This window comes from Rhinolophus sinicus, linkage group LG01 (genome assembly GCF_036562045.2).
Source record: "Rhinolophus sinicus isolate RSC01 linkage group LG01, ASM3656204v1, whole genome shotgun sequence".
NCBI classification, from domain to species: domain Eukaryota; kingdom Metazoa; phylum Chordata; class Mammalia; order Chiroptera; family Rhinolophidae; genus Rhinolophus; species Rhinolophus sinicus.
This window is the reverse complement of record NC_133751.1, coordinates 138,156,488-138,182,681: the sequence shown is the minus strand read 5'-3', so window position 1 is coordinate 138,182,681 and position 26,194 is coordinate 138,156,488. Positions and strand designations below refer to the sequence as shown.

The 26,194-nt window shown below is 38.2% G+C and overlaps 2 protein-coding genes across 6 annotated transcripts in view; one reads left to right on the top strand and one right to left on the bottom strand.

Annotated features, from left to right (window-relative positions):
- Window positions 1–12,454, top strand: part of ORC4 (origin recognition complex subunit 4) — a 69,622-nt gene extending 57,168 nt beyond the window's left edge. For all 3 annotated transcript variants that reach the window (XM_074336008.1, XM_074335999.1, XM_019737417.2), the window contains exons 10-14: window positions 3,336–3,422; window positions 7,483–7,591; window positions 8,321–8,416; window positions 8,510–8,577; window positions 11,882–12,454. In XM_074336008.1, coding sequence (XP_074192109.1) covers window positions 3,336–3,422; window positions 7,483–7,591; window positions 8,321–8,416; window positions 8,510–8,577; window positions 11,882–12,070 — 549 coding nt within the window. In that variant the 3' untranslated portion in view covers window positions 12,071–12,454. The remainder of the gene's footprint in view (window positions 1–3,335; window positions 3,423–7,482; window positions 7,592–8,320; window positions 8,417–8,509; window positions 8,578–11,881) is intronic.
- Window positions 12,455–14,988: 2,534 nt separating this feature from the next.
- The window catches only part of ACVR2A (activin A receptor type 2A), an 80,642-nt gene continuing 69,436 nt past the window's right edge, over window positions 14,989–26,194 (bottom strand). For 2 of the 3 annotated variants that reach the window (XM_074335994.1, XM_019737423.2), the window contains 4 exons: window positions 25,094–25,208; window positions 22,603–22,741; window positions 19,507–19,637; window positions 14,989–18,730 (listed from right to left, as the gene is read on the bottom strand). In XM_074335994.1, the coding sequence (XP_074192095.1) occupies window positions 18,536–18,730; window positions 19,507–19,637; window positions 22,603–22,741; window positions 25,094–25,208 (580 nt within the window). In that variant the 3' untranslated portion in view covers window positions 14,989–18,535. The remainder of the gene's footprint in view (window positions 18,731–19,506; window positions 19,638–22,602; window positions 22,742–25,093; window positions 25,209–26,194) is intronic. The other variant, XR_002137829.2, reaches the window with a different exon arrangement.

Below are 26,194 nucleotides of genomic sequence, written 5' to 3'. Positions count from 1 at the left end.
ACCTTCTACAGCTCTTGAACTTACTGTTCTTGTTACCACAGTGTGCTTTTCTGTCTTGGAGATTCAAGTGTATTCTTTCCTAGTATTTAAATATCTGCTGTACTGTCCCAGATCTTTTATTTATATCCTTGCTCACTTTCTTTCCTAAGGTGACTCAGGTTTTACTGTGCTGTCATCCATCTTTCTGTCCTTCCCAGAGTTGGGTGGATGTATTAGAGAAGTAGATGGGGAAGCATAACTGGATGACTGAGAAAAGGGTAACCGTGTCATAGTGGAGTGGCTCACCCTTAGGTTTTGGTCCTTGTTTGCTGATCCTGTAGCACGGAGCTTAGGGCCAGATGGTAAGAATGCCTGTGGGCACCATTCTGTCATCTTTTTGACATCTCGCAGTTCTTTTATAAGGTAAAACTCGTACCACTGGAGTGTATATCTCTTAGTTTTAATATTTTCTTCCCCATCCTAGTCATCATTTGACACCTCCCTTTGTTATGCTAATAAATAAACTCCACTTGCACAGTATGTCAGCACCATGGCCAGAGCCCCTGCCCCGTGGGTGGGGGCGGGGTGGGGATTGCACTGAGGGAGCTATCCTTTCCCTCAATGCTGACTATCCAAGAAGTTTTTCTGATTCCAAGGTTAACCCAAAAGCTATGGTACAGATAACAGGTCACCTATGAAATCTCATCCAAGAAATATCTTGAGGATAGTGTTGAGCCTGGACCTCCTGCCGAACTTGAATGTTTTAGCCCTACCCCAAATGAGTCAAATATGCAAGCAGAGGAAACACCATCTCAGCGTGGCAGTATGAGGGAAATCTCTGCAAAAAAAGAACCATAGCTAATTCTCCTCAAAGGAAATCCCCCAAAGTACTATAGCTAAAGTTTAAGGAAGATTTACCTACTGTCTTAAACCTCCCCTGCTTAGCTAACAGAAGGTGAGAAAGTTTAGCAGCAACTGACTAGGAGATTTAGTACATACACTGCTGCCGGGAAGGTATTCCTGGAGCAGCATGAGGCCTGAAGTGCAAGTGTAATCCTGTAACACTGCTTAGAATTTGCCTGTGAAGGAGGCATCAGCCAAACGCTGTGCACTCAGCATAGTAAGAACTTGCTTCTGCGACTGCTGCCCCTGTGCTTATCAGTGAAAAGGAAATGTAACCTGCTTCTCTGAGCAACTGGGGTGGGGGGGCGGGGGGGGGAATCTGCCTTATTTCTGGGAATTTCCCCCTTGTTCCTGTATGTGACGTCAGTCAGTCTCTGTCTTATTTCCCTTCCATCATTTCCTGAGCCAACCATAAGGGAGCTTTTAATCCAGAAACATCAGAAGTTCAGTCATGTTTCAAAACCTAAGATGTAATATCTTCAATTACTATCATAATTAGTTAAATATAATAGACATCCAATAAGTGGTTATTGATAATAGCCTTATCCTCAAGTAATTTATAGTGTTTGAATCAAGGTGAAATTAAAAATGTAATGAGTTTTTATTTTTTAATGGCTCCCATACATATCTTGTTGACTTTATTTTAAAGCCGATTGAATAATTATGGGAGCAAGAAGGTGATAGCTTTTAGAAAGAAGGGGAGTTGGATTCAGACATCTAGAAGTGGAGATAAACAGAAAGGCAGTGTAAAGGAGACTAACCCTTTAACACATCTTATTTTTAAAAAAATACTTGTTTAAAAAAGAATTGAATTCTTGCAGAGAAAATTTATTTCATCAATATTTTTGTCCCAGGTAATTTTCTTTGTTTTTCCTAAGTGCTCTGATATAAATACATCAATTTTATAAGTAACTTGCTAAGAGTCAACAATTGCAGAAGCCAGGACTACAACTAATTTCCAAAAGGTTTTTTATTTGAATTACTTGGCTTTACTATTTTATGTTCATTTTGTGTACTCAGAAAGCGTCTTTGACCATTTATAATAAAAAGATATGTATAGTAACAGCAAGCCCTTTAAAATAGAAAGAGAAGACTAAGAACAATAGCAAGGAAATAAGGATGATAGTATATTTACCGAGAGCATAAAACTGCATTTCATTAGACTAGAACGTATTTCTGAATCTGAGTCTTCTTACAGTGGAAGAAGTAGAGACATGCAGTTTTAGCTCCAGAAAATATAGAAATAATTAGTACTTAGTTTCCTGAGCTTTGGAACTTTTTTTTTTTTTTTTTAAGGAATAATCCTTATTCCTTGCAGATGATTTTTTAAAAAATGATGTCAGTCTTCCCCAAGCCATTCGTGGCTCTGCCAACTTTGAATTTACTCTCCTTTCATCTAATCTTTTCTTCATTGCCAAGCGTACCTCTCATTAATCCTGAGTTCTTTCAGATGCTGCTGTTTCAAGGGGCCCTATTGATCTCCGAATTTCCAAAGCCGTTAACTTCTTCTCAAAATATATCTTAATTTCTTTATACAAAGTACTTTACATTTTTGATCACCACTTCCCTCTTGAAGTTTTCTTCCCTCGGTTTCCTTGCTCTCTCTTGTGTTCTCTTCCAGCCTTCTGCATCTTCCTCAGTCTCTTACTTTGCTCCACTTTTCCATCTACTTCTTCAATATTGATAATCCAAGTGCCACTTTCTGACCACCTCTCTGTCTCCACTCCTCCTGGGACATTCTATATCCCATAATATCACCTCGGATTTCTTTTCTTTCCCCTCTCAAACCCTTTCTCCTCCACTTCTTAGCAGTTGATTCTCCATCAGACATATCTTTCATAAATGTCTTAATTCTCTCGTTTTCACACCACTGTATTAATTCAGACCCTCTTTGTGTCTGTAGAGACAATAGTAATTGATTCCAAGCAGGTTTTCCTTCCTGTCTTTCCATGTAATCACTTTGCCAGTAACTGAAACTCAGGATAACGTGACTACTCATCTCCTCAGTATGCCACAGTCTTCCCACATTACTCATGCTATTCCCTATAACCGGAATCTTCTCCTTTTTAACCTATTGACTCATGCAGGTTAAGCATTCTTTGTAATACTTCAACTTGTTTTCCCAACAATAGTAACTCGTATGCTCTGTTGTGTTTTGCGCTGCATTTTGATCATCCCACTAGTATCACTGTACAGATTCCGTTTTTAGACTAGAAATTTTGGGGTAGCAAGAATTATGTTTTATCTTTGTGTCTATTGAATTAATGTAGAGGGATAAGAAGAAAATCAATAGACTGGCAACTTGATTTTGATTTTTGTGTTCTACAAAAAACACTGGCACCTATTTAATAATAAATAGCATTAATGAGGTATACCAACTATTGAGGCACAAGACTATGTTTAAGTTCTAAACTGCATTATTCCTTATTTCTGTTTTATTTTTTTTCCTCTAGTGCCTCTCAGAAGATAGAAATGTGCGAGAAGTACTACAGAAACATTTCAATGTCAGCAAAAATCTGCGGTCATTACACATGCTATTGGTTTGTATTAGCTTTATTTTTATCATTCATTTTATTTCACCAGATAATTGTTTTGATGGGAATTGTTTAACCCTGTTGGTAAATTTGGGGAGAATTAACATGTTTACTACATTGAGTCTTCCAATCTCTGAATAGGGTACATCTCTCCTTTTCTTTAGTTCTTCTTTGATTTCTTTCATCATCATTTTATAATTTTTATGACACAGATTCTGTTTTTATATGTTTAAAGTGTATATCTAAGTATCTAACTTTTTTGGAGTAGCTGTAAATGGTATTTTGTTTTTAATTTTGATTTCAGCATGCTTATTGTTGGTGTATTGAAACACAATTGATTTTTGTATGTTGATGTGCTCTGCAAGCTTGCTGACCTCATCTAGGAGTTTATTAGGAATCCCTTGAAATAGTCATATCATCTGCAAATAGTTTTCTTTTTCCTTTACAATCTGATATATTTTATTTCTCTTCCTTGTTTTACTGCCATGACTAGAACTTCACCTACCATGTTGAACATAAGTGGTGAGGACGCACATCATTGCCCATTTTTCTATCTTAGGGGGAAAGCATTTACTCTTTTACCATTAAGTATGATGTAAGCTGTAGGTTTTGTATACATGTTATCAAGTTAGGGTAATTCTCATCTGTTCCTAACTTGCTTAGAGTTTTTTACAAATGGGTATTGTATTTTGTCAAATGCTTACTCTGTATCAATGGATATGATCTGTGATTTTATTCGTTAGCTTGTTGATATGTTGCTTGATTTTTGAATGTTGAACCAGCTTTGCATACCTGGAATAAATCCCACCTGGTTATGGTCTTTCACACAGTAATTACATCTTAATCTTAAACAGTATCAAAGGGGCATTTTATTGTTGTGAAAATTAAAGCTCTTCTTTCACTAAGAGTATTTGATATTAGCTTAGTATTTCCAGGAAATTATCTATGGTAAATACCTTTCAAGGAAAAAAAATACTTGTTTCATGAATTTCTCCTTGGTCACTTTCATTCATAATAATAGGTATCATTTACTGAATAGCACATGAGCCAGGTAATATAGTTCTTTTACCAACATTATATCTAACCTTTACCATATCCTTTGGTGTTTTTACCCTTATTTTTGAAGAAACTGAGGCTCCTCATTAAATAACTTGCCCCAGGTCACACAGCTAGCAGACTGCTAACCCGACTCAAATCCAAGGCTCTCTGGCTTCAATCTTGTGTCCTACTTTGCTATATGGTTCTGCTGTTTGTTTATAGATTCTCCTTCCCCATTTCTGTTTTTGCTGAGGAAATAGGAGTGTTTTTTTCTCCCTATAACTTCTTAGCAATCTCCCTCCTATCCATCAAAATCACTGCCACTTTCACCAACAGCTGTCTTTATTATAAAATAATTTTGGGGATTAAGAATTTTTAAAGTAGGGTTTTTAGTTATTTATATATCAAAATAGACGTTATTTACTAACTTACGGTATATAGAGGATACACACACACACACACTTTTCTCATTATTCTGTGACAATCTGTCTCACAATTGTTAACATGAACAACCACTGTTTTTCCAGTATCCTATACTTTTTCTTTGCCCCATGCCCACCCCAGTTTTTAAGCCATTGTTCATTGTTTCTCAGTCTAGTTGTGTAGGGCGCAGCTCCCTGGCCCATGCTGGTATTATGAGCCTTGCACTCCCCCCTCCCCACCCCACGGCTGAGGCAGTCAGTCGCCGGTCATTGGTCGGCCGCTCACAGCAGCTCTTCTCGGCTGCTGGGCACTTAACGGCTGCCGGCCAGCGAGGCTGGTAGCACATCAGCACACAGCAGCCCACAGCAGCCGAGCTCCAGGGAGAGCCGTTGTTCACAGCCTTTGCTGTAGAGGGTGCAGCTCACTGGCCCATGTGGGAATCGAACTGGTGGCCTTCGGCGTTAAGAGTGCGGTGCTCCAATCACCTGAGCCACTGGGCCAGCCCTCCCCACCCCCGTATCCTATATTTTTATATTTTTAATTCAAGATAATGGCTTGATTTTTTGTTGTTGTTGTTGTTGTTGTTTTTTGTTTGTCTTAAGAAAAGTTTTGGAATTGGTGGAAATTATAAAGAAGAGGGAAAGACTTAATTAAGATTAAATATAGTTTGGATAATTTTCAACAAAAAATTAGGACTTACACACATAGGAAAAAACACCCTCATTAACATATCCAAAAGTAAATTCCAGGTCGATAAACCTAACCATATGTACAAAAATAAAACTTTCAGAAATTTAGAAAAAAATAAAGAGAATATATTTGTAATCTCACGGTAGGGAAAGATTTTAGAGAAGATACACACATCACAAGCTATGAAAGTAAAGAAAAAAATAGATAAAGTTAATTACAGTGAATTTTTAAATGTCTGGGCAAAAGATACCATAGAAAACTGAAGACAGGGAGAGCATATATGCAATGCATACACTATCCATAATATATAAAGAGCTTCTAATAATCCATAAAGGAATGAACTAAGAATGTGAGCAAGCAATCCACCAATGTGGAATCCCAACATGTTTAACCTCTCCACTAACAGGAAAATGGTACAATTTAAACTTTACATAATTAAACACTACAATTAAACCTTTTTTTTTTTTCTGCCAGTCTAGTGAGTGTCAAAGTTTATGTCTGATAGTATGGTGTCTGCGACTATAAAATTTATTGCTGCTAATAGTGTAAGCAAATATGCAGGGGTATTTTGGAGAAGAATTTGGCAACTTAGGCATCTAGAGAAACTCAGATGCTACAGGAGAGCCTGTACAGCATTGTTTATCGCAGCCTTATTTATAATTGTAAAAAAAAGGAAATAGATGTCCATCAATAAGGGAAAGAATAATTAAATTTGAGTATATGCAAAGGAATACAACAGGAAAAAAATGAATAAACTAGATGTGACACCTTGACATGTATACATTCTCATAATGTTCAGTGAAGAGAGTTGCAACAGTACAATACCGTACTTACATAAAACTTCAAAATTGCTCTGTATTGTCTAGGAATACAGACACATATAGAAGAAAGACATGATTTTTGTGTGTGTGTGTGTGTGTGTGTGTGTGTGTGTGTGTGTAAAAGTAGAGTCCAACCGTGGAAGAGACGGGCTTCAACTATATAAAATTACATTTTTTAATACTGAGGAAGTGGTCATGGATATTCATTATATTATTCTCTTGCCTTTTTGTATGTCAAAAATATTTTATTAGAAAAGAAAAGAGAAAGGGAAGAAGCTACTGGGTACTCAGTTCCCTGCCAGTAGGGGAATGAAGTACAAGGATCGCCAAACTCTTCTGCTCAACTGAGGACCCTGAACCCTGGTTAAAATGGAGGAGAGACTTTCTAGTCTAAATATGTCCCAAATATGACTTAGTATATACTTACATAAAGAAAATCATTTATTGTTCACCTGGATGTTGTTCATTTTTATTGACTAAATCTGCTAACTCTATTTAAATGTAAATAATCTTTAAGTCCAGGCTTTGTGTTAGTTGTTGGCAAGACATCGAGCTACATGAAATGTGGACTCTGTTTTTAGGGAGAATTGTTTCTGGGTGTAATTTTGGTTTTTATCTTTTTCCTTTTTATACAATTGAAATGAAAGTGGCTAGTTTTTCTGTCTGTCACTTACCACTAACCTGGACTTGTTGATTGGGTAGAAGGAAAATTTATGCTAGTCACAGAAATGCCTTTTTGGTTTGGTTTGGTCTGGGGCTTTAAATAATATTCTTACTTATTTTTGGTGTCTTTTCCTTGCCCTACTCCTTTTTAAATGTTTTTCTTTCAAGGAGTTATAAATAAAAAAGACACAAGTGAGAAGCAGTAGGGAGAACAGCAAAACTTTTTTTTATGCTTTACATTTATAGAGTTTTATGGTATATGAATTGAAATACTAAATTTTAATAGAGCCGAATATGAGAGAATATTTTCCCAAGCATTAATATTTACTCTCTAATAAGAATAGACTCTCCAAATAAGAAGTTTTATTCAGTAATATCTCCAAATTGCCTAAGTAAATATGTAATTGCTTTTCTGATCCTCATTTCCCTAGATGCTTGCTTTAAATCGTGTAACAACATCACACCCGTTTATTACTGCGCCAGATCTGATGGAGGCAAACCAGCTTTGTAGCATGGATTCTAAAGCAAATATTCTACATGGTAAGAAACTTAGTTAATAGTTTTGTATAGGTTTAAATTTAAATAATGGAATGCTTTTCACAATTACAGTTAATGTTGTGTATAGTGCTTTATATGCAGACTACTTTTATATCTATTCAGCCTTTAACCTAGCCCTTTGAAAGGTACTGTCGCTTCCATTTAAAGTGACAGAAGATAGATGGCCTCCCTTGCTACGTTGGAAATTCAGCTAAGACTGTATATTGCAAGTGCTCTTGTTGCACCAGGTGCTACTGAAAAGTAATGGCTTCCAGCCATTTGGGTTCACTATCCCCTTTGCGAATCTAAGGAAACTTATCTCCAGGAAAAAAAATTTAGATATAATTTCCAGGGATTTAGGGATTCTCTGAATAATCAAGGTCCCTATGTGATTTAAAATTACATAATAATTACAGCAGCTTCAGTGTATGTTTACTGTAGGCCATATGGTTAAGTGCTTGATATTATCTCTCATCTTTATAACATCTCTTGAGTTAAGAAAGATCCTTATTTTGCTGATATGAAAACTAAGCTCAGAGAGGTTGAGTAACTTGCTTACGATTATATAAATAATAGTAAATAAAATACATTTGAACCTGGGATGGTCTTGACCTCCTCCCACCTCTCAAATCCATGATTTTCCACTTGATCATTCTACTTGGTGGACAGTTACTTCAGTCTATGTATCAGTAAGTAAACTACAATTCATAGTTTATTTCCCTTTTACTATAGGTCTGTCAGTCTTGGAAATCTGTCTTATAATAGCAATGAAACATTTAAATGACATCTATGAAGAGGAGCCCTTTAATTTTCAAATGGTCTACAATGGTGAGACGAGACTTTGGTATTTTGGTAGTTTCTTTCTGACTCTTCCCCACGCTATTTAAAGGTACTAACTTTGTCGTTGCTTTTTCTGTCCAGAGTTTCAGAAGTTTGTTCAAAGGAAGGCCCATTCTGTTTATAATTTTGAGAAACCTGTTGTTATGAAGGTAAGATTCACTGTTATTTTTCTGCAGACAGGTAACTTTTATATCCAACTTGATTGTCCAGTTGAGCCTTGAACAACATAGGTTTGAACTGCACGAGTCCACTTATATGCACATTTCTTTCAATAAATACTGTAAATGTGTTTTCTCTACCTTAAGATTTTCTTAATAACGTTTTCTTTTCTATGGCTTACTTTATTGTAAGACAGAATGCAGTATATAATACATATAACGTACAAAATATGTGTCAATCAACTGTTATTGGTGAGGCTTCCAATCCACAGCAGGCTATTAGTATTAGGTTGGTGCAAAAGTAATTGCGTTTTTTGCAGTTATTTTTAACCTTTTAAACTGCAATTACTTTTGCACCAACGTAATAGTTTTGGGGGAGTCGTTACATGTATAGGGATTTCTGACTGGGGGTAGGGAGTTGTTGGCACCACTAACCCTCGCGTTGTTCCTGGGTCAACTGTATATATCAGAGTTTCACCTTTATTAATTTTTAAACATTAGATACAGGATATTTTTTTCAAAACAGGCAAATTATCTAACAAAATGTTGAATATGTTGAAACAGCCAGTGTTTTAGTTAGTGGAGGTATACTGCCCTCTACTGTGTATTCCTGGCACTTGCATCGGAAAAGGAATTACAGTCTTATGAAATACGTTGATATAATCCTATCCCTTTACAACCAAGGTTTGCCTTTATAATCTCAGCAGTAATAAGAGACAGAAATGCTGATTGTCATGCAGGGTGGCCTGCGGGGTCTCAGCTCCCGCTCCCCACATAAGAACTCAGGACATGGTGAGGCCAAAAAGAAACACCCACGAAGCCATAGATAGGGGAGTCATACCACTATATTCTCCTTTGTGGCTGGGTTGGAGACACAGGGAGCAAACATCCGCCAGTACCCCAACAAGGGGTCTTCCTGTACCCCAGTCTCTTCGTGGGACACACGAAGCAGGAGCCACACGATCCACAATCCGCCGTCCGCTTCTCTGCCAACCAACCAACGCAGCCACGGCAGTTATATTAGTGGCTAACTGGTTACAGCTGATGGCTAATTAGCCACAGCTGATGGCCATCTACTACCCGAGCCAGCACTTTCCACATGAGGCCGAGAGCCTGGAAACTGCTCTCGGGAACTCTGTCCCCACAGGGTTGGATGAGGCATGAGTTTTAAAACTTGAGGAACTTCATGCTAGTGTACCATTGTCCACTAGAAATATGTGAGGCACATATAACCAAAAAAAAGGTGACATCTTTAATAATAAATGCTATTTAATCTAATATACCAAAAACATTTTAATCTATAATCAGTATAGAAAATTATTAATGAAGTGTTTTCCTTTATTTTCATTTGTGTTTAGTTTTTGAAATTCAGTGTATGTCTATAACCAAAGCATATCTTAATTCACTAAATATTCATTGGAAATACTTGTTCTTTAGATGCGATACATTTTTTAGCTGAAGTAGATTTTGAAATTGTTCCAAACATACTTAAAATTTTCTAATTGACTCAAGTATCAGTTTTTAAATTAAACGTAATAAAAATTAAATTAAAAATTGAGTCCCACATTTGAAATGCTCAGTCTCCCTGTGTGGCTAGTGGTTACCATTGGCCAGCATGGCTCTAGAGGACTTTATGAGAAGAAACATCTTTCGTTTTTTGTTAAAGCACTGGACCCATATGCCTATTAGCATTCGTTATAGACCCTAGTAGTCAGAATTTTATTTCTTGTAGCAACCAAAAAATGAGAGTACGAGACTGCCATGCAGGGTGGTATGCGGGGTCTCTGGTCCCGCTCCCCACATAAGAACGCAGGACATGATGAGGCCAAAAAGGAACACCCACGGAGCCATAGATAGGGGAGTCATACCATTATATTCTCGCTGGCGGCGTTGGAGACACAGGAAGCAGGAGCCACACACGATGCAGAATCCGCCGTCCACTTCTCTGCCAACCAACCTCACTTGCTAACTGCACTCTGCCTCCCCGCAATCCGTAATCCACACTCCGCGCTTGCTAGCTCGGCCACAGCAGTTATATCAGTGGCTAATGGCTAACCGGTTACAGCTGACAGCCAACTAGCCACAGCTGATGGCCGTTCACCACCCGAGCCAGCACCAGTCCACATGAGGCCGAGAGCCCGGGAAACTGCTCTCTGGGGCTCTGTCCTCACAGAGGCATTACCGGATGGAGAGTATTTAACATGCTTAATGGTTCCCCTCCCCCTTAACGTGCCTGTCTGTCTGACAGTCATACTTTGTGGGAGTTGTGTGAGTGGAAAGGGTTACCTGAACACTTACATTCTTACAAGTTTCTACATTTTATATAAGAGAATTTTTGCTGTCTAGAAATATTTTAAATCTCTTCAATTTTATTCAGCCTGCAGCCTCTGGTATTTCTCGTTTTCAGAAATGAATGGTGTCTGAGCTATTTATTTCTCTTTTCATCAGAATTTTTATGATACGTAAAGAATATATCACAATGATATTTTTTCACAATGAGGCTGTAAGATTAGAAAGCTCAGAAATCTATTTCAGTGTGTCGATATTTAATGGTTAGTATAGAATTTAATGATTTTTTTCATACGCTAATAAAACACCTAAATCAATACTCAAGGTTAGAAAAGACCTAATAATGTAATAGAGGTAAAAGGAAGAGGCCAGTCAAGAGCCCTGTTAAGGTGGGGAAGGTGGAAGAGACTTGGACAGGTTGTGGCTGCTTCCGTCAGACTTTTTAGGGAAACAGGAGACTGTCTTCTCCCCTCCTGCCACCATTCTGCTGTCAGTTATTTATAGGATCAGCTGCCCATGGTGCACTCCCAGGTCTTTCCTGCCTCCTTATTTGCAGCTCTATTAAATGTTTACACAGTAAAGCCTTTGCAAAGGTAGAAACAAAACGTAAATGCAAATTTGAGTAACCTAGGTAATGAGTCAAAAAGTACTGGTCTTATAGATCTTAGGTTTTTACAGCGAACTGGAAACCCTTCGTTAACTGAAGCACTAGGAGGAGTTATGATACAGAATGAGATAGGAACCAAATTGTGTTGTGCAGACTGGATCAGACTTGCTGTTCACATTCAGCCGTGTGGCGACAGATAATTGTATATTGACACAACTCTACCTGGTATGTGAAGTTTTATAAGGTTGATGAGAATTGTTTTTGAAGCCTATTGATTTCTATTAAGTTTGTTTCCTGGGATTCTATCCCACAACTGACCAAAACCCTTAACTGTTCCCTGGGTTAATGTTGTTACTTTACTTCCCATATTGAACCTAAACAATTTCTTTCATCTTTCAGGCTTTTGAACATTTACAACAGTTAGAATTAATAAGGCCCGTGGAAAGAACTTCAGCAAACGCACAGAGAGAGTACCAGCTGATGAAACTACTTTTGGATAACACTCAGATTATGAATGCCCTGCAGAAGTACCCCAACTGTCCTACGGATGTGAGGCAGTGGGCAACGTCCTCCCTGAGCTGGTTATGAGTGTAACCACTGGCTTCAGTTACGGAGTGTCAGGCAAACTTCTCTGACCTAAAAGCTATTGTCCTTGAACAAGATATGTTACTGCATTTTCTTACGTTTATAAACATGTATTTTTGTATTTATGGGGGACTGTTACACATGTAGTATTCTTGGCTGTGTCATGCCTTTAAATCATAAGCGGTTACATGATTTATAATTCCAGTAATTTAGACTATGTTGTAGAAGTTCAAAAAAATAAAATGTGACAGTTTTATAGGGATTGAACCATATGCCTATTTAACAGTTGTAAAGGATTTATGTGTTACATTTGAAAAGTTCATTTCAACCCAGCAGCCAGATGTTTTTACAGACCCTAAACAAAACAGTAAAGAAACAGAGGTAAGAGTTGAGGTGTAATGAGTAATCTTTTGGTCCAGTGGAACGTGCTGCTTTTTTTTTTTTCTCTGCACCCATGGAAATTCTGGATTCTATTCCAGACCCAAGTCTTCTAGTTTAAGAGACCAGTTTGGCCAGAAGATGGCCAAAAGTTTGGACATTTTTTCTTCCAGCTTCTAAAAATATGGTACTTACTCCATCTACAGAAGAATCCCTTGAAGGGTTTTTTTAAACGCAGATTCTTGGGCTTTATTTTAGGCCAAAAGCATCAGAATTTGTCTTCAAGAACTTTTAAGAAATTCCTGAAAACCACTCCCACAAATAAAATAGGAAATGTTTTCAGTGTTAACCAAATCTATTATTTGTATCAAAAAGTAAATCCCTAAGAGGAATGTAGAAATTTCAGCTTAAGTATCACATTATAAATTCAAGAGTCCATAAACTGATACAGGTACATGCTTAAAGTGAAATTTAATAAGCATTTATTACATGTTAGTGACTTCATTCAAGATTATTTGATTGCCTTTTTCACGGAAGAAGGTTTATAAAAGACAGTCCCTATCCTTGTGCAGTTTATAATTCTTGTAACTGTCAAAGGCTATATTTATTTACTGTTCTTTACAGATGAGAAAACTAACAGTGGCATTGTCCAGAATCACATAGGTAAAGAATGATTGACAGACCCTGGTTCAACTCAGGTTAGATTGACACCAAAGCCCGTTATTAATACCTGATTCAGTAATGGGTTCCTTACCGTGTGTTTTTTAAAGTATGAGCTAAGAAGTGATTTATGTGGTTTTCAGAAGTATCGGATGTAGAATATATGTACATAAAAGTAGGTCTTCAGTGGTTAAGACGTATTCATTTGCATATGCAGCCTCCCTTCCCTGACCTTTAAGTCTTCAGATCACTGTCATTTACTTTTCAGCAATCTCATAAAACCTCAGGCTTCATACTGGTGTTATGCAACACTCTACAGATTTTTAGGGGATATTTTACTGAAATACTTAGCATGGTAGCATCACTGTTACTAGAAGCAAGGGTTAATGTTGTTACTTTACTTCCCATATTGAACCTAAACGCTTTCTTTCATCTTTCAGGCTAAAATTGAGCTAAAATTGTCCCTTTAAAAATTTTTTCTAAACTATTTTAAGGTACTGACCGTAAAAGCACCTGAGGAGCTGACTTGAGGATTACAAATTGTCATTAAGTTAAGATGCCCTAAAGGCTGAGGGTCCTTATCTGCCTCCCCGGCTACATCTGAGCTTCAGAAGATCCATCAACATCCAGGTTACAGATTAAAAAACTAAGTCGTAAGATGGGTTTTCATTTCCAGTGAAACAGAAAGCAAATTAGAAAAAAAAAAAAAAAGGTTAGCAAAAGGCATGCAAGTCTACATCCCAGTGGCACTTTTTGAGGGGGGGGAGGGATGTGGCTCTTCCCCTTTCCATGCTAATACAAAGAAGCTAAATTTATTTACAAAATTTTTAAACTAACTTCATTTCTTAAATTCTTAAACCATCATCAACAAAAGAATCAAATCTGAAAAGCCCTAGTAGAAAGCATTGGAGAATAATGTAAACGAACATGGCATAAAGGTATCTTTTTCATTTACTAGAGGAGGACTGTAGGCCTCCTGGGATCCTCAGGCTGGAAATGAGGAAGAGTGTTAGAGGCATCAGTGCAGTGTTCACTCATGCGATCCCTCCCTCCGCCCCACTAAAAACAGTATCTTATTTATTTTTTTAAAAACAAACCACCTTTCCAATTCACATGCATGTGAATAGCTCTGAGGAATTAAAACCTGTTGGTCCAGATGTACTATATCATAATGCTATACATACTGAGAATGTGCTATCTGTTAGCTTCCTGAAGAATCCGTGTTTTGCAGAGCACCCTGTGGAAAGCCATTCCTGTACATTCCATGCAGATTCCACCATGGTTTGCATTTTCATTTGGTTTAGAAGGCAATGCAGGTTCTTCCAAACTATCATAACGTAAGTGTTGCCCCTTCCTTCACCTTTACCCTAAAAAAATTGAGAATCCATTGGTGTGAACTGTGACATTCCATGTGACAATGTAGGGCTTTTCCACCTGTTTTCTTTGAAAGGCATGGGTTATACAAAACTCTCACAACATTAAACGTGTAAATGGAAGCTAGTTTCCTTGAGGATCAGTTGATTAGCCTAAGTGAAAATATCACAATTCTTCATCCAATTGGTAAACGAGTTACAAAACTGGAAATATAGTTTATATTTTTGATGACTATTCCCTAAGCCACAGTTTTCTAGTTCCGTATGAAAAGACAAGGTAGCTGATGCCAGCCAGACGCTGGCTTCCCATGTTGGCAGGACCAACATACCTACTTTAGTGGGACGACAATCTGCTTAGACAACAAAGAAGGGAACTGACAAACTCCCTTCTTTCACCACATCCCCATTTTTGCAAATCTCAACGTGAAAGCCTCACTATAGATTTCAAAGCTACTACTATTCCCCTCGAGAACTCACACAGCTAAAGAAAAACTGCATATGCAAATCATACCATGTTCATTTTTTTATTTAACTTGGGGATGGAATGGGGATAGCATACATTTTATTTGTACAATATTTAACAATCACTTATCCAAGGTGGGGTTTTATGGGGTCTTTTTTTTTTTTTAGCTTTTTGTTAAATACTTGCGGAAAAAAAGAGCAAGTACAATTTGACAGTAGTACAACAACCTGTGCCCAAAACACTGACAAGAAATACAGAGTAAAGCTAAAATAATTGCTTTCCAATATTTTGAGAGGTAACAAATAGGATATGGGTTGAGACTGCATAAAAAATGTACTGCTGGTTGAATATCTGAGGTAAATGATGTTCAATCAAGATGCTACTTGTATCATTTTGCCCATAAATCGGTAAATAATTTTATGCACATTATACCAAATGTTCCTAAAAAGTAATTTTTTAGAAAGGTAAAAAAGAGAAACTGGAAAATATCTGTGGTGAAGCATTTTTTTGTAACAGTAATCAGTTTATTCCACCAAAGTATCATGTGGCCAGGGTTTTCTTCCCCCTACCCCCTGTGTTTTACTTAAATGTAGCTGTTTGTTATTGTAGGGGTGAGGAAAGGGAGAAGAGATTATTTTTTAATTTCATGATATATGATTCTATTTTAAATTCCAAAATTGGTGGGATTTTTTTCCTGATTGTATTTTCACAACATCACCATGAAAGATAATTCATGGGACCAACAATTGTGAGGCACAGTCTCTGTTCTAGAATTCACAAGGTACCTGTAATAAACATTCAAACAAGAATCACACATCACATGCTAAAAACTTCCTAGCATCTAAAATACATACAAGAGCTGTGCAGGGCATAGATTTCGAATAAAGCCAAACACTGGTTAATCCATCAGTCCTATGGCAGTTGATCAGAAAGCATTCATTCCTTAGACGGAGACCTGGGCAAGGTAAAGAGTGTAAGTTAGAGCAGCAGTTCTGATGGGTATCAGGCAAAATACAAGACGAATCATGAGGAGCACCATACACATGAGGAAAAAAAATTATTGGGGTCTCAGTTTACCCCAGAATGAAGTCATTTTTCTCATTCTTTGATCTTTCTTTTTTTCAGTATCCCTAGCTCAAACTTTTTGTTAACTTGCCCACTCTGTTCTGACTGTAAACCAAACATGAAATGCCCTGCAAAAGAAAGTTTTAACAAGACTAGGTATCAGGACAGGTAGTCACTGGAACATTCTTATTTAACTGCTTATAAAAACTGTCCATTAATATAGTTCTCAAAAGGATACAAGTTTTAAAATCGGTTAGCTAGAGTTAAGTACAATACCCAGATTTCTAAAAATGTTTTCTAACATGGAGAAGAATTTTATCTTGTGAGTAACTGGTCTTAGAAAATTTATCTCTAGTGCTCACATAAGCCAAATATTCATCATAATATTCCTTGTATTTGTTTTGTTTCTTTTCAACTTTCAAAAACAGGATTAAATGTTTAGAACAGGTAGAAATTAGTTTCAGGAGATTAACCATTTTTATGTATGAACAGTCTCATTATTTTCCCTTCTTGGTTAGTTTCAAAGTGGAAGTAAAACCAAATCAAGAAATTGAGAGGCCGAGTACTTTGAAATAAAGAGGTGAATTCAACATTGAAATGGGAATTCTTAGGACTAGTGACAACTTGGGCACATACCGTGACCAAGAGCACATTCTGGATGGTGTGTGGCACACAGATAAGAATGCTATTACTCTTCTTTCCCTCCCTGCTTAGAGTCTGTTGACCTATGTATTCTTTATAAATAATATAACTTAATATTCCCAGAGATTAAGTGCATATTATAAGTAAAATGTAGTGTACGATGTGATTGAATAGCGATTTGAAGAGAACACATTCACAGTGAGCTCCTGATAGTGACGTGTAAAAAAGTCTTTTATAAAATTAATGTGTGGATTTTAAAATGACCTGACAAAAGTCCATAGCATAATACTGGCTATTTGTTGGTCAGTAATCTAGAAATTCAGGAAATTAATGTCTTACTTTGGCCTGTATAAATTTGAGGAAGAATCCAATTATATTCTAATGTTTTGAAAAGCACTTTGGCGCCTACCTACATCAGTTCCATTTTCTTATCAAGGATAAGGCATGAACTATCCTAAATTAACATCAGAGTTAGTTGGTAAAGCAATTTGCAGGAGGAGGCTAGGCTATGTTACTTACATCAACATTGGTTACCTCTAAATGTCATTGCATATTTTAAGTTACCAGTTTCATTTGTTATCCCTGATTTGTTTTAAAGCAGTAACATCTGAAATCTGTGCTTAAAATTTATAGTCTCTATCCTAGGATAATTCTTTACATATCACAGACATCAAATATTACTCTGACAAGATGGCACCAAGCAGAAATATGGTGATAAAGTTACAAGTCTCGAAGCAGAGAGTGAGGAATTCTGGGTAATGACACTTCCTGAGGTGATTCTAAAACAGTGATAAAGAATGTCCCACACACTGTTTGGTGAAAAGAAATACACTACAATTTTACATATATAAATAAAAAAATCTATTTTAAAATAAAAATGAAGAGCTTTCCAGTGTCACAGCTCACTTAAAAAATTTTAAATCATGCTTTAAATTTTCAAATATTCCCCAAACACAGCACACCTTAAAAAAAAATACTTAGGTAAGTATGCAATATTTTGGGAACTGGATATAAGATGAAGCTTTAAAACATGGGAAGAAGGGAAAAATGACACCATTTTTTCATTTCAAAGGAACAGCACTTTTTTTCCCCCTTAAATTACAAGCTAGCACAAGAAAAGCGAAAACACTGCTTTACGAATGGCCATTTACTGTTGGCACTAAGCATAGCTTACCTTTTTTTCTTAAACAACACAGTGAATTTGTAATACCTTGTTACAAAACATGGATCGATTTTTATTCAAATTTCGTTAGTGTTTTCAATTATATAATTTAGCAACCGTGGAACTGAGGTATACCTTGTTGAGGGAGGTTAAAGTAATGCTTGGAAGCCTCTTCACTGTACCCCACTTTGATGACTTTGTTTCTGTACACAGAACAGCAGCACACTAAACATTCACAAGCTGTGTCATATTGGCATTACAATAGTCATTTATAGAAACACAACAGCAAATGCAATAAAAACAAGTTACCCTTTTTAAAATCTGAAATGAAAAGTTTTTGATTTAAAAAAAAATAGCAGTAGTTCATTTAAGGAATTAGTGTCTTCTGACAGACATTAAGAAATCTGAAGTCAGTTTTCAAACACTTGATTAGCCAGGTCCAAAGATGCTTGATTTGGAGAGGGCCACATTCTTCATGTACATGTCTTCAAAAGTTTCTTGACTGAGTTTGCAGCGTTTCTCTGAGTCTCGTGTCCTTCACGTCTCTGCTCAGGCCATGCCGGGAGTCAGTCCCCGAGCCACAGTTTTAAACGAGGGCCTTCTTTCCGACACGTCCAGGAGACGTCCTGCTCATCTCGCACAGAAAATAAACTGTAAGCAGTTCCGGTAGCTCAGCAGCTCCAGTCCAGAGTCCTGTTTCTCAGTGTGTACACATGGTGCAACCATCATAGACTGGATTCTTTGGGAGGAAAGTCCACATTTGTCACCATTGTGACCACTGTGACAATGTCCTCTGTGGTAATGATATTTGTTAGTCTCTGCATCTGCGTAATCCTTTCCCCTACACACCCCGCTGATAGCCTGGCTTCTGCGTCGTGGTCCCAGCACTCCTCTATCGTCTCACACAGCATTGCCATTCCCTAGAAAAGAAAACATATTCAAACACTACAGCTTCTTTATGTTTTCTATTAGCGAGAAAGCAAGGTATGTGGGGCACTGGAGACACATGACGGGGATTCATCTTTTTAATTCCCCAAATCCCTACCCATGGCTCATAAAACATTTCAGTACTAACTCTTGAAATGGATTCAAAACCAAGGCTAAAGGAGGTCTACCAAGTTTTGTTATTTAGTTAAATCAGCATTTCTACCTTGCATTGAATGGTTAGAAAGCTATCCTTGAGGATTCTCTACCTGGTTTTATCCAAGTTTCTAGTTCTATCTAGACCAAAATCTTCGGGGCAATACTGTTCCATTTTTCACCTACCCAGTCTCTAGTTTTAGAGCCTCCTAACGAACTTGAAAATCTTCCAACCCCAAATCAAAAGGTTGAAATAAACTCCCACAGAGAGGAAAACACTGGGCGTTTTGCTTTTGAAAAGGGCATCATTTGGGAAGGTGGTGATCAGCAAGGTTACACAACTACCCACAGGCTCATCCACGCACTCCCTTCCCTGGGAAGCTTTCCAAACAGGAGACAGACTCCTGTGCCCGGGACCAGAGATGAGCGCAGGGCGGCCGTGATTTCACTGTCTCCCTCATGAATATACGAACAGCCCTAATTCTGTTGTTTCTACAACTAGTACAGATCGCCTCCCCAGAAAATGCTCCCAGAAGAGAAATGTGCAGAGATATAAATCATTCCCTGAAAAGCATTTTATTGGAATTTCAAGTGAAAAGCTAACTGTGTAACTTACAGCATGTTTCTGCCAGTAATCTCTTAGAACAGGCCTCTTTTTTTTATGTACAACAACTTCCTGCATGTCTTCAAGAGATGGATGCTGGCCAATTTCCTCCTCAAATGGCAGCATGTACTCATCTACAGGTCCTGAAATATTTAAAAAAATCATTTTAATTCAGATCTGCATGACTTCCAAACTGGAACAAACTTTCTAAAATGCTCTATCACCTTTTCCCAATTGTTACTTACTATAATGATGGACTTAAACCACAGTGTGACCCAAACTCTAAATTAGGGGAAATCTAAATGTCTGTGATGTGGCATGTAAACCTGCCTAAGGGCTGGGTAAGGAGCTGGCTTATCTGCTGTAAGGAACGGCTATCGCCTCTGTAGGACGTAGGGGACCACAGTGTCCCTCTAAGGTACCCACTCTTGCAATTCTGATCAGACTATAATCAGTGCTGCTTCCATCTCTGAAGACTCTGGGTTCAGTCTGTTACAACCATCTTGAATCTATGAAATGCTCTCCACATGAGGAATTATATACCTCAGTCACACGTCTGCCCTCACAAGAGCTGACAAAAACACATTTAGTTTTTTTTTAAATCATGAACGCACTCTCCATACAAGGTTCCCAAGAAGTCAGAATGTGCCTTCACAGACAAGCAAGATTTATTCAACAATATAAATGATTCCTCTTTTCTTAGGCCTACTCTAACAGGAAAACGCAATTAGCCGTTAATAACATATTTGATGAGCATTTCTCCTGACCAGGAACTTTGTGTATTATTCCATTTCATCTTCGCAGATTGAAGGCAGCATTACCTCTATCTTACATATAAGAAGCTCAGAAAAGTTCTGTAATTTGGCTGTTGTGGTAGAGCTGGAATTGGAATCCATCTCTGAATGACTCTGAAGTCTGTGCTATCAATCACTGTCCTGTCTCCCCTTGACAGAAACCTGTCACTGATCAGCAATTTCGGGGACCGGAAGTGTCTGTGTATAGACACAAACCTTGTACAAGCTCTTGAGATGCACCAAGCACTCCTGGATAGAACATAAGTTATACTCGTAAACAATGAGTCATGAAGGGGGCCATCTAACCACCCTCCCCAGCGTGAGCATGCATGGTGCCTGGGTAGCCAGTCTGCGTAGCCGCTTCCAGTGACAGGACTGACAGTCCCAGGCAGCTATCCAACCCTTGCTGCTCAGTGTGGTCCACAGGGCAGCGGCTTGTAAGGAATGTAAGTATCAGGCCCCAACCCAGACCTACTGAGTCAGAACCTGAATTATAACAAGGTTCCCAGTCTTTAGTGTGCATATTAAAGCTGGATTATCACTGAACTACACCATCAATAACTAGCCAGCAACAAATTTGAAAGCACTCACTCTAGCAACGTTCACACTGTCCTCTGCCCTAATTTCTAACTTGAGTCAGAAATACCTGACTTCGCAATTGTTTCACAGCACGTACCAGGCATTTAAGAAATGCCAACACCCATCCTTTTGCACAGAAACTTCCCTGGTGATCCCTCCCTGCTAACAAAGCAACTTCTCATGCTAAACTCCCATCGCACCCCCTTACATTTCTCAGTATTACATTCATCCAAAATCATTCACTGAACACCTGTGTACCAAACACTGGGCTAGACAACTCACACTCACCTTACTCTAGAGCTAAGTCCAGGAAAACATTTATCACTTTAAAGAAACTGTACTTAAGGGCAGGGTTCTGTGTGTCTCCTAACACCATCGCTAATGATTTGCGTTAAGAGAGTTCTTAGTAATCAAGTTCTTATGAAATATATTTTCCTATGACATCTGTTATCGGACCTACTTCTGCTTCTATAAATGCACATAATAAATGTACTTCCTCTTCCACTTTGAGCCAAAATAACTGAACAGCTTACTCTTCTTCCGATAGACTTCTAAGCTTAAATTATATCCAAGTTGCTTCGGTTTTTCCTTAGGTCCTGGATGCCTCCCACGCCAAACCCCCAATCTCGGAAGAATGAACGGCTGTTCACTGCTGAGCTCACTCTACTAAGAACCCCAAATCAGATTTCACACCAGGGGTCGTCTGTCCTATCCTGAGTGGCTGTGAGAGCACTCGGGAAATAAAGTATTCTTACAAACCTAGGTTAAGCTGGTTATAGCTTTTTAGATATTCAACACAATTTTTTCTATGGTGTTGCACAATCCACTGGAAGTTTTCAGGCAATTATAAATTACAATGTAAAGAAACAGGTCAAGCTAATGTAATGTTTGGGAGTTCCACGGGGAGCTTGCCTCGCAGTCTCCCAGAACCTTAGGGCAAAGCCCCGCGCACTGCTTCCGGCCCTGGAATGCAGCGGCAGGCTCAGGATCAGCCTACCCATCAGGGCCGACATTCACAGGCCTTGGCCAAGTATTTCCGTGACAAGAACACGCAGGACACCCTCAGACCAAGGCGCTGTGCTTGGTCTGTTACCTCGGATCAGAGACTTTCCAAGCTTTAAGAGTCAGAATGTAACCTGTGGTCCCTCCGACTGGGTGCTCGGTTCCGTGTCACGGAGGATAGCCTGTGCCACTCAGTCTGGCTGGTTAGGTGCCTGCTGGCATCACGAGTGTCCTGGGAGGCAAAGCCCCCAAATCCACATGCATCCCCTCTCACCACAAGGGTTGACTTTAGAACCTGTTGTGTGGGACCCACACAACCCTACCGCCCAAAAGTAGCAGCCGCCTCCCTATATATGGATCAGTTTCAAATCTCGGTTTCACCACTTCCCACCCTGAAGCTAAAGAAGCTACTTAATTTCTACTTAAAATTTGAGCCTCAAACTCCTCATCTGTAAAACTGAGATAATTGCTACCTCCAAAGTTGTTTTGGGAAATAAGCTAAAGGTATGTGACATGCCCAGCAAAACATCTTGCAACGGTGAAGGATCAATACATCATCCGTAACTTCCCTCTGTGGCCCACCCTCTGGCCCATTCTCTTCAAGCTACCCCCTCTTGGAGTCTACTTTTTTAAAAAGACTTGTACTGTAAAATATTACTTCTGAGTGTAACCATCCCTTTTCATACATGTGTAGTAGGCATATATATCTTTTTTAAAAATATTTTTCCCTTACCATCTGCAGCAGTACAGCGAGAAGCCAGTTCCCACAGGACTAGTCCCATGGCGTACATATCTATCCTCAAAAATGCATCCCTTTGGAAGTTTATGGCACCCTCTAATACCTCTGGAGCCATATACCTCCGGGTACCAACCTGAAAAAGATGTTGAAAGCAAACAGCACTCATTCATTAACTTTACAAACTAACATTTCATGATTTTGTAAAAAGAATCAAAAGCAAATATGGTCTAAAATCAGATAAGGTAACTAAATCATGACCACTAGGTTACAGGGTCAAGCAGAATCTTATTCCATTTCAAGTAATACAGCAGCCATGACACAGGAAAGAGAGGAAGCATAGTCACTGGGCCCCGATTACACAGAGTACTTACTATGCAGCTCCTAAAACACACGAGGTAAGTCTTTAAAGACTGACAGAGAAAGATTTCCAAAAATTGTGTAGGATGAAACAGCAAGAAACAAAGCAGTATATACACTAAGATCTTTCTGGGTTCACTTAAATATATCAACAAACATTATGCTGGCAGAGGCTTAGAATTTTCCCCCTTCTGGAAGGGACAATAGCTGTGGGGAGAAGTACGGAATAGAGAAAAAGGTATATACTTTTCAGTTGTACTACTTCTGCATACTGTTTGAAATGTATCTTTTTTCTCTTTCTCTGTATTAAAAAAAACTAATAAACAATACAAAATGTAAAAAGAATTAGCCAAAAAGGGATGGATAAACTTTTTAAAGTTCTATTTGTTCAAAGTCTGTGTTTATTTCTTCATGAATTTTGTCTTAGAGTTCTTTCTTTGTATCTGTCCCTAACAGACTGGTATTTCTCAGTAGTGTCACAGGTTACTCAGCTAGTACAGCCAGCTTTGGTTGGTACCTAACAACATTAAAAACTTTGCGAGATAGCTGGGCAGGTCACAATTACTTGAGTATTCATAGGTTTAGGCAGTGGCCCGGGTACTGGTATTTCCCAAAGCTCCATCCCTAGGTGACTCTGATTTCTAGCCTAGAAGTTGGGTAATTATCTGCAAATATACATATTACAGAAACATTTAAAAAAAAATCAGGATAGGTTACTAAGACCCTAAAGTTCTAGTTCTTAATTCATTTAGTAAGGAGAACACTTTAAAGAAAGAAAAGGAAAGTAGCTCTACTTTTTTGCTACTTTAAATAATTATTTTAATTGTACAATTGTGTAATATATAAAATGTGTAATAACATGCATTTTTATATTTTCTGGTCCATGAAGTCTAAAGTCAAGGACCACTGATGTAAGTTGTCATTTTCACCCCATCATGTAACCCAATTGTGAGGGTGTTAAAAGAGGAATGAGTCCCAAAATTTCTTCTTAAGAAAACCAGGGGGAGGGCTCTGAGGTACCAAAGGATTGACCGGCTCCCAAATTTCAGTCTTACGATAATTAATCATACAATGAGCTCAGGAGTTTGTCCCTAAGCTTCCTGCACAATCTCCCTCTCAGTAATATTCTCCACAAAACTGCCTTTGTTCCCAAATACATTTAGTGTCAACTTTTCCAGAACTATGACAGCTCACCATTGTTCCAAACTAAATTCTTAAATCATGAGTCAATATTGCAAAAATTTATTGTGCTATGATTCTTTGAAAACCATTCTTGGAAGTCAACAGGATATACTGGGAAAAAAGAAGCTGAAAATCAGATGACCGAATAATTTCCATGATTTGAAAGATAAAGAAATGATCACACCATAGCCTAAGTCATGTGGCTTTGTAACAAAATGGTACCGGGCAGGTCAAGGTGGTTTTCCTGATTAAAAGGTGATCTGCAGGGGTGAAAACACCTTTCCTAGCCTCCCAGATGCTGAAAATAAAATGTATGTATGGATAATGTTCTTGCTGTCTTGGGCCTTATTAAAGGTCGCTGTTACTGAGATCTCCGTGCAGACCCTGACTAGACTTAGGCTCCTCACTCAGGGCTTTGCAAGCCTCTGAACGCTGGAGGGAATTCAGAGAAAAGCTATAAAGTTAACTGAAGAGTTACTGAAGCAATAAAGACCAAGAAGCAGGAAGCTGTAACTGTTGTCCGGAAAAATGGGCAGTTCTTAATACACCGTAGCATAAATAGTGACGGATTATTTTTCCATTCCTCTTAAGATAGTGAAAGAATTAACAAGTTGAAAAGAATTAATAGTAAGAACTCCCTAAGAATGAGGTCTATTAAGTTGTGTTGGATTCTTCTTTGATTCGTTTTAAAAACAGAATCCCATGACATCTGTCTAGGTTGTTTTATGAACTGCTTGATCGAAACCACTTGAGGTCCTCACAGTCCTTCGACCAGCATATGAAAATGTCTTCCTCAACCAATTTAACATAATACTCTCAAGAGAGTTTTTTATAGTAGATGCCGACTTAATCACCACCACAGTAATTTTAGAGCAATCCAGGTATGCCATGCTTAGAAAATACAGGACAAGATTCTTTTTCCTTCCAGTTTAGTCACCATCCTCACCTGTCCGTGGGTATCACCGGCAGACTTGCCAGCCTCAAACTTCAGCGCCAACCCAAAGTCAGCAATGCAAGCTGTCAGATTGTTTTTCAACAGCACATTTTTACTTTTGATGTCCCTTGCAGAAAGAAAGACAGACAATGTATTCAACTTAAGTTTAAACAAGTTACATCTTTTAAAATTTTTCACTGAACGTAGGGAAAAGGGATGCTATGTATGCTATAAAAGAACAGTCACTAGACAGTATGAAGCACAGAAAAAGGGAAAGGGAGAAAAAAAAAGCTTAAGCAAAGTCTCCATATGGCTTGAAGCACAAGAGTACAACAACAAACTCCTATTCATAACATGGACAAGAAGAAGGGATTCTTTCCATAACATTATTTTGTAAAGAGGCGCCATTCCAAAAACACTGTCCAATAATGTTGTCTACATTATTCCTACCTACCAACCACATAATTTCTGTTTTCTAAGAAATAAGGATATATCAGAGTTTATAGTTAGAAAATCCCATTTAAAAAAACAAAATTTCAGAATTTTCAAATAATTACTGAATCGGGACCTTCTGCCTGTTGGTACAGGCCGACATTTTAGAAGGGTCCCTTATTTTAGTGGTTCCTATAGTCATCAACCTGGTTAGAGAAAAGCATCTGTACGAACGTATAACAGATAGAAATTTTCACCAGGAATATACCGCTCCAGTTAGATCTGGTGTTCTGAAAAGAGTAATCGTTTTAAGGCAATCAGATATCCTCTTCTACACACTAGCCTCAACTGGTTCACCCTAGAGATGACCATCCCAAGCTAAATGCATCTGCACCATGAGCAGGGGTTACATTGACGTACACACAAACAGAGACCAAGGGGTACAGGCGGCACAGGGGGACACCCATAAATGCTGCAAAACTGATCAGGTTTAGACTCAAAAGATTTTTAGGGACCCTACTCCTAATACCCTTTGGGGGGTTCCAAAGGATTATTTCCCTATAGGACTGGGGGAGGTGAGTAAAAATCCAGGAAGAGGCAGTTAGATTGTATATAGGAAAGTGAGAAGAAAGAGGAGCTATTTCTGAGGTAGAGGTCATTTACATTTTGCAAAACCATAAT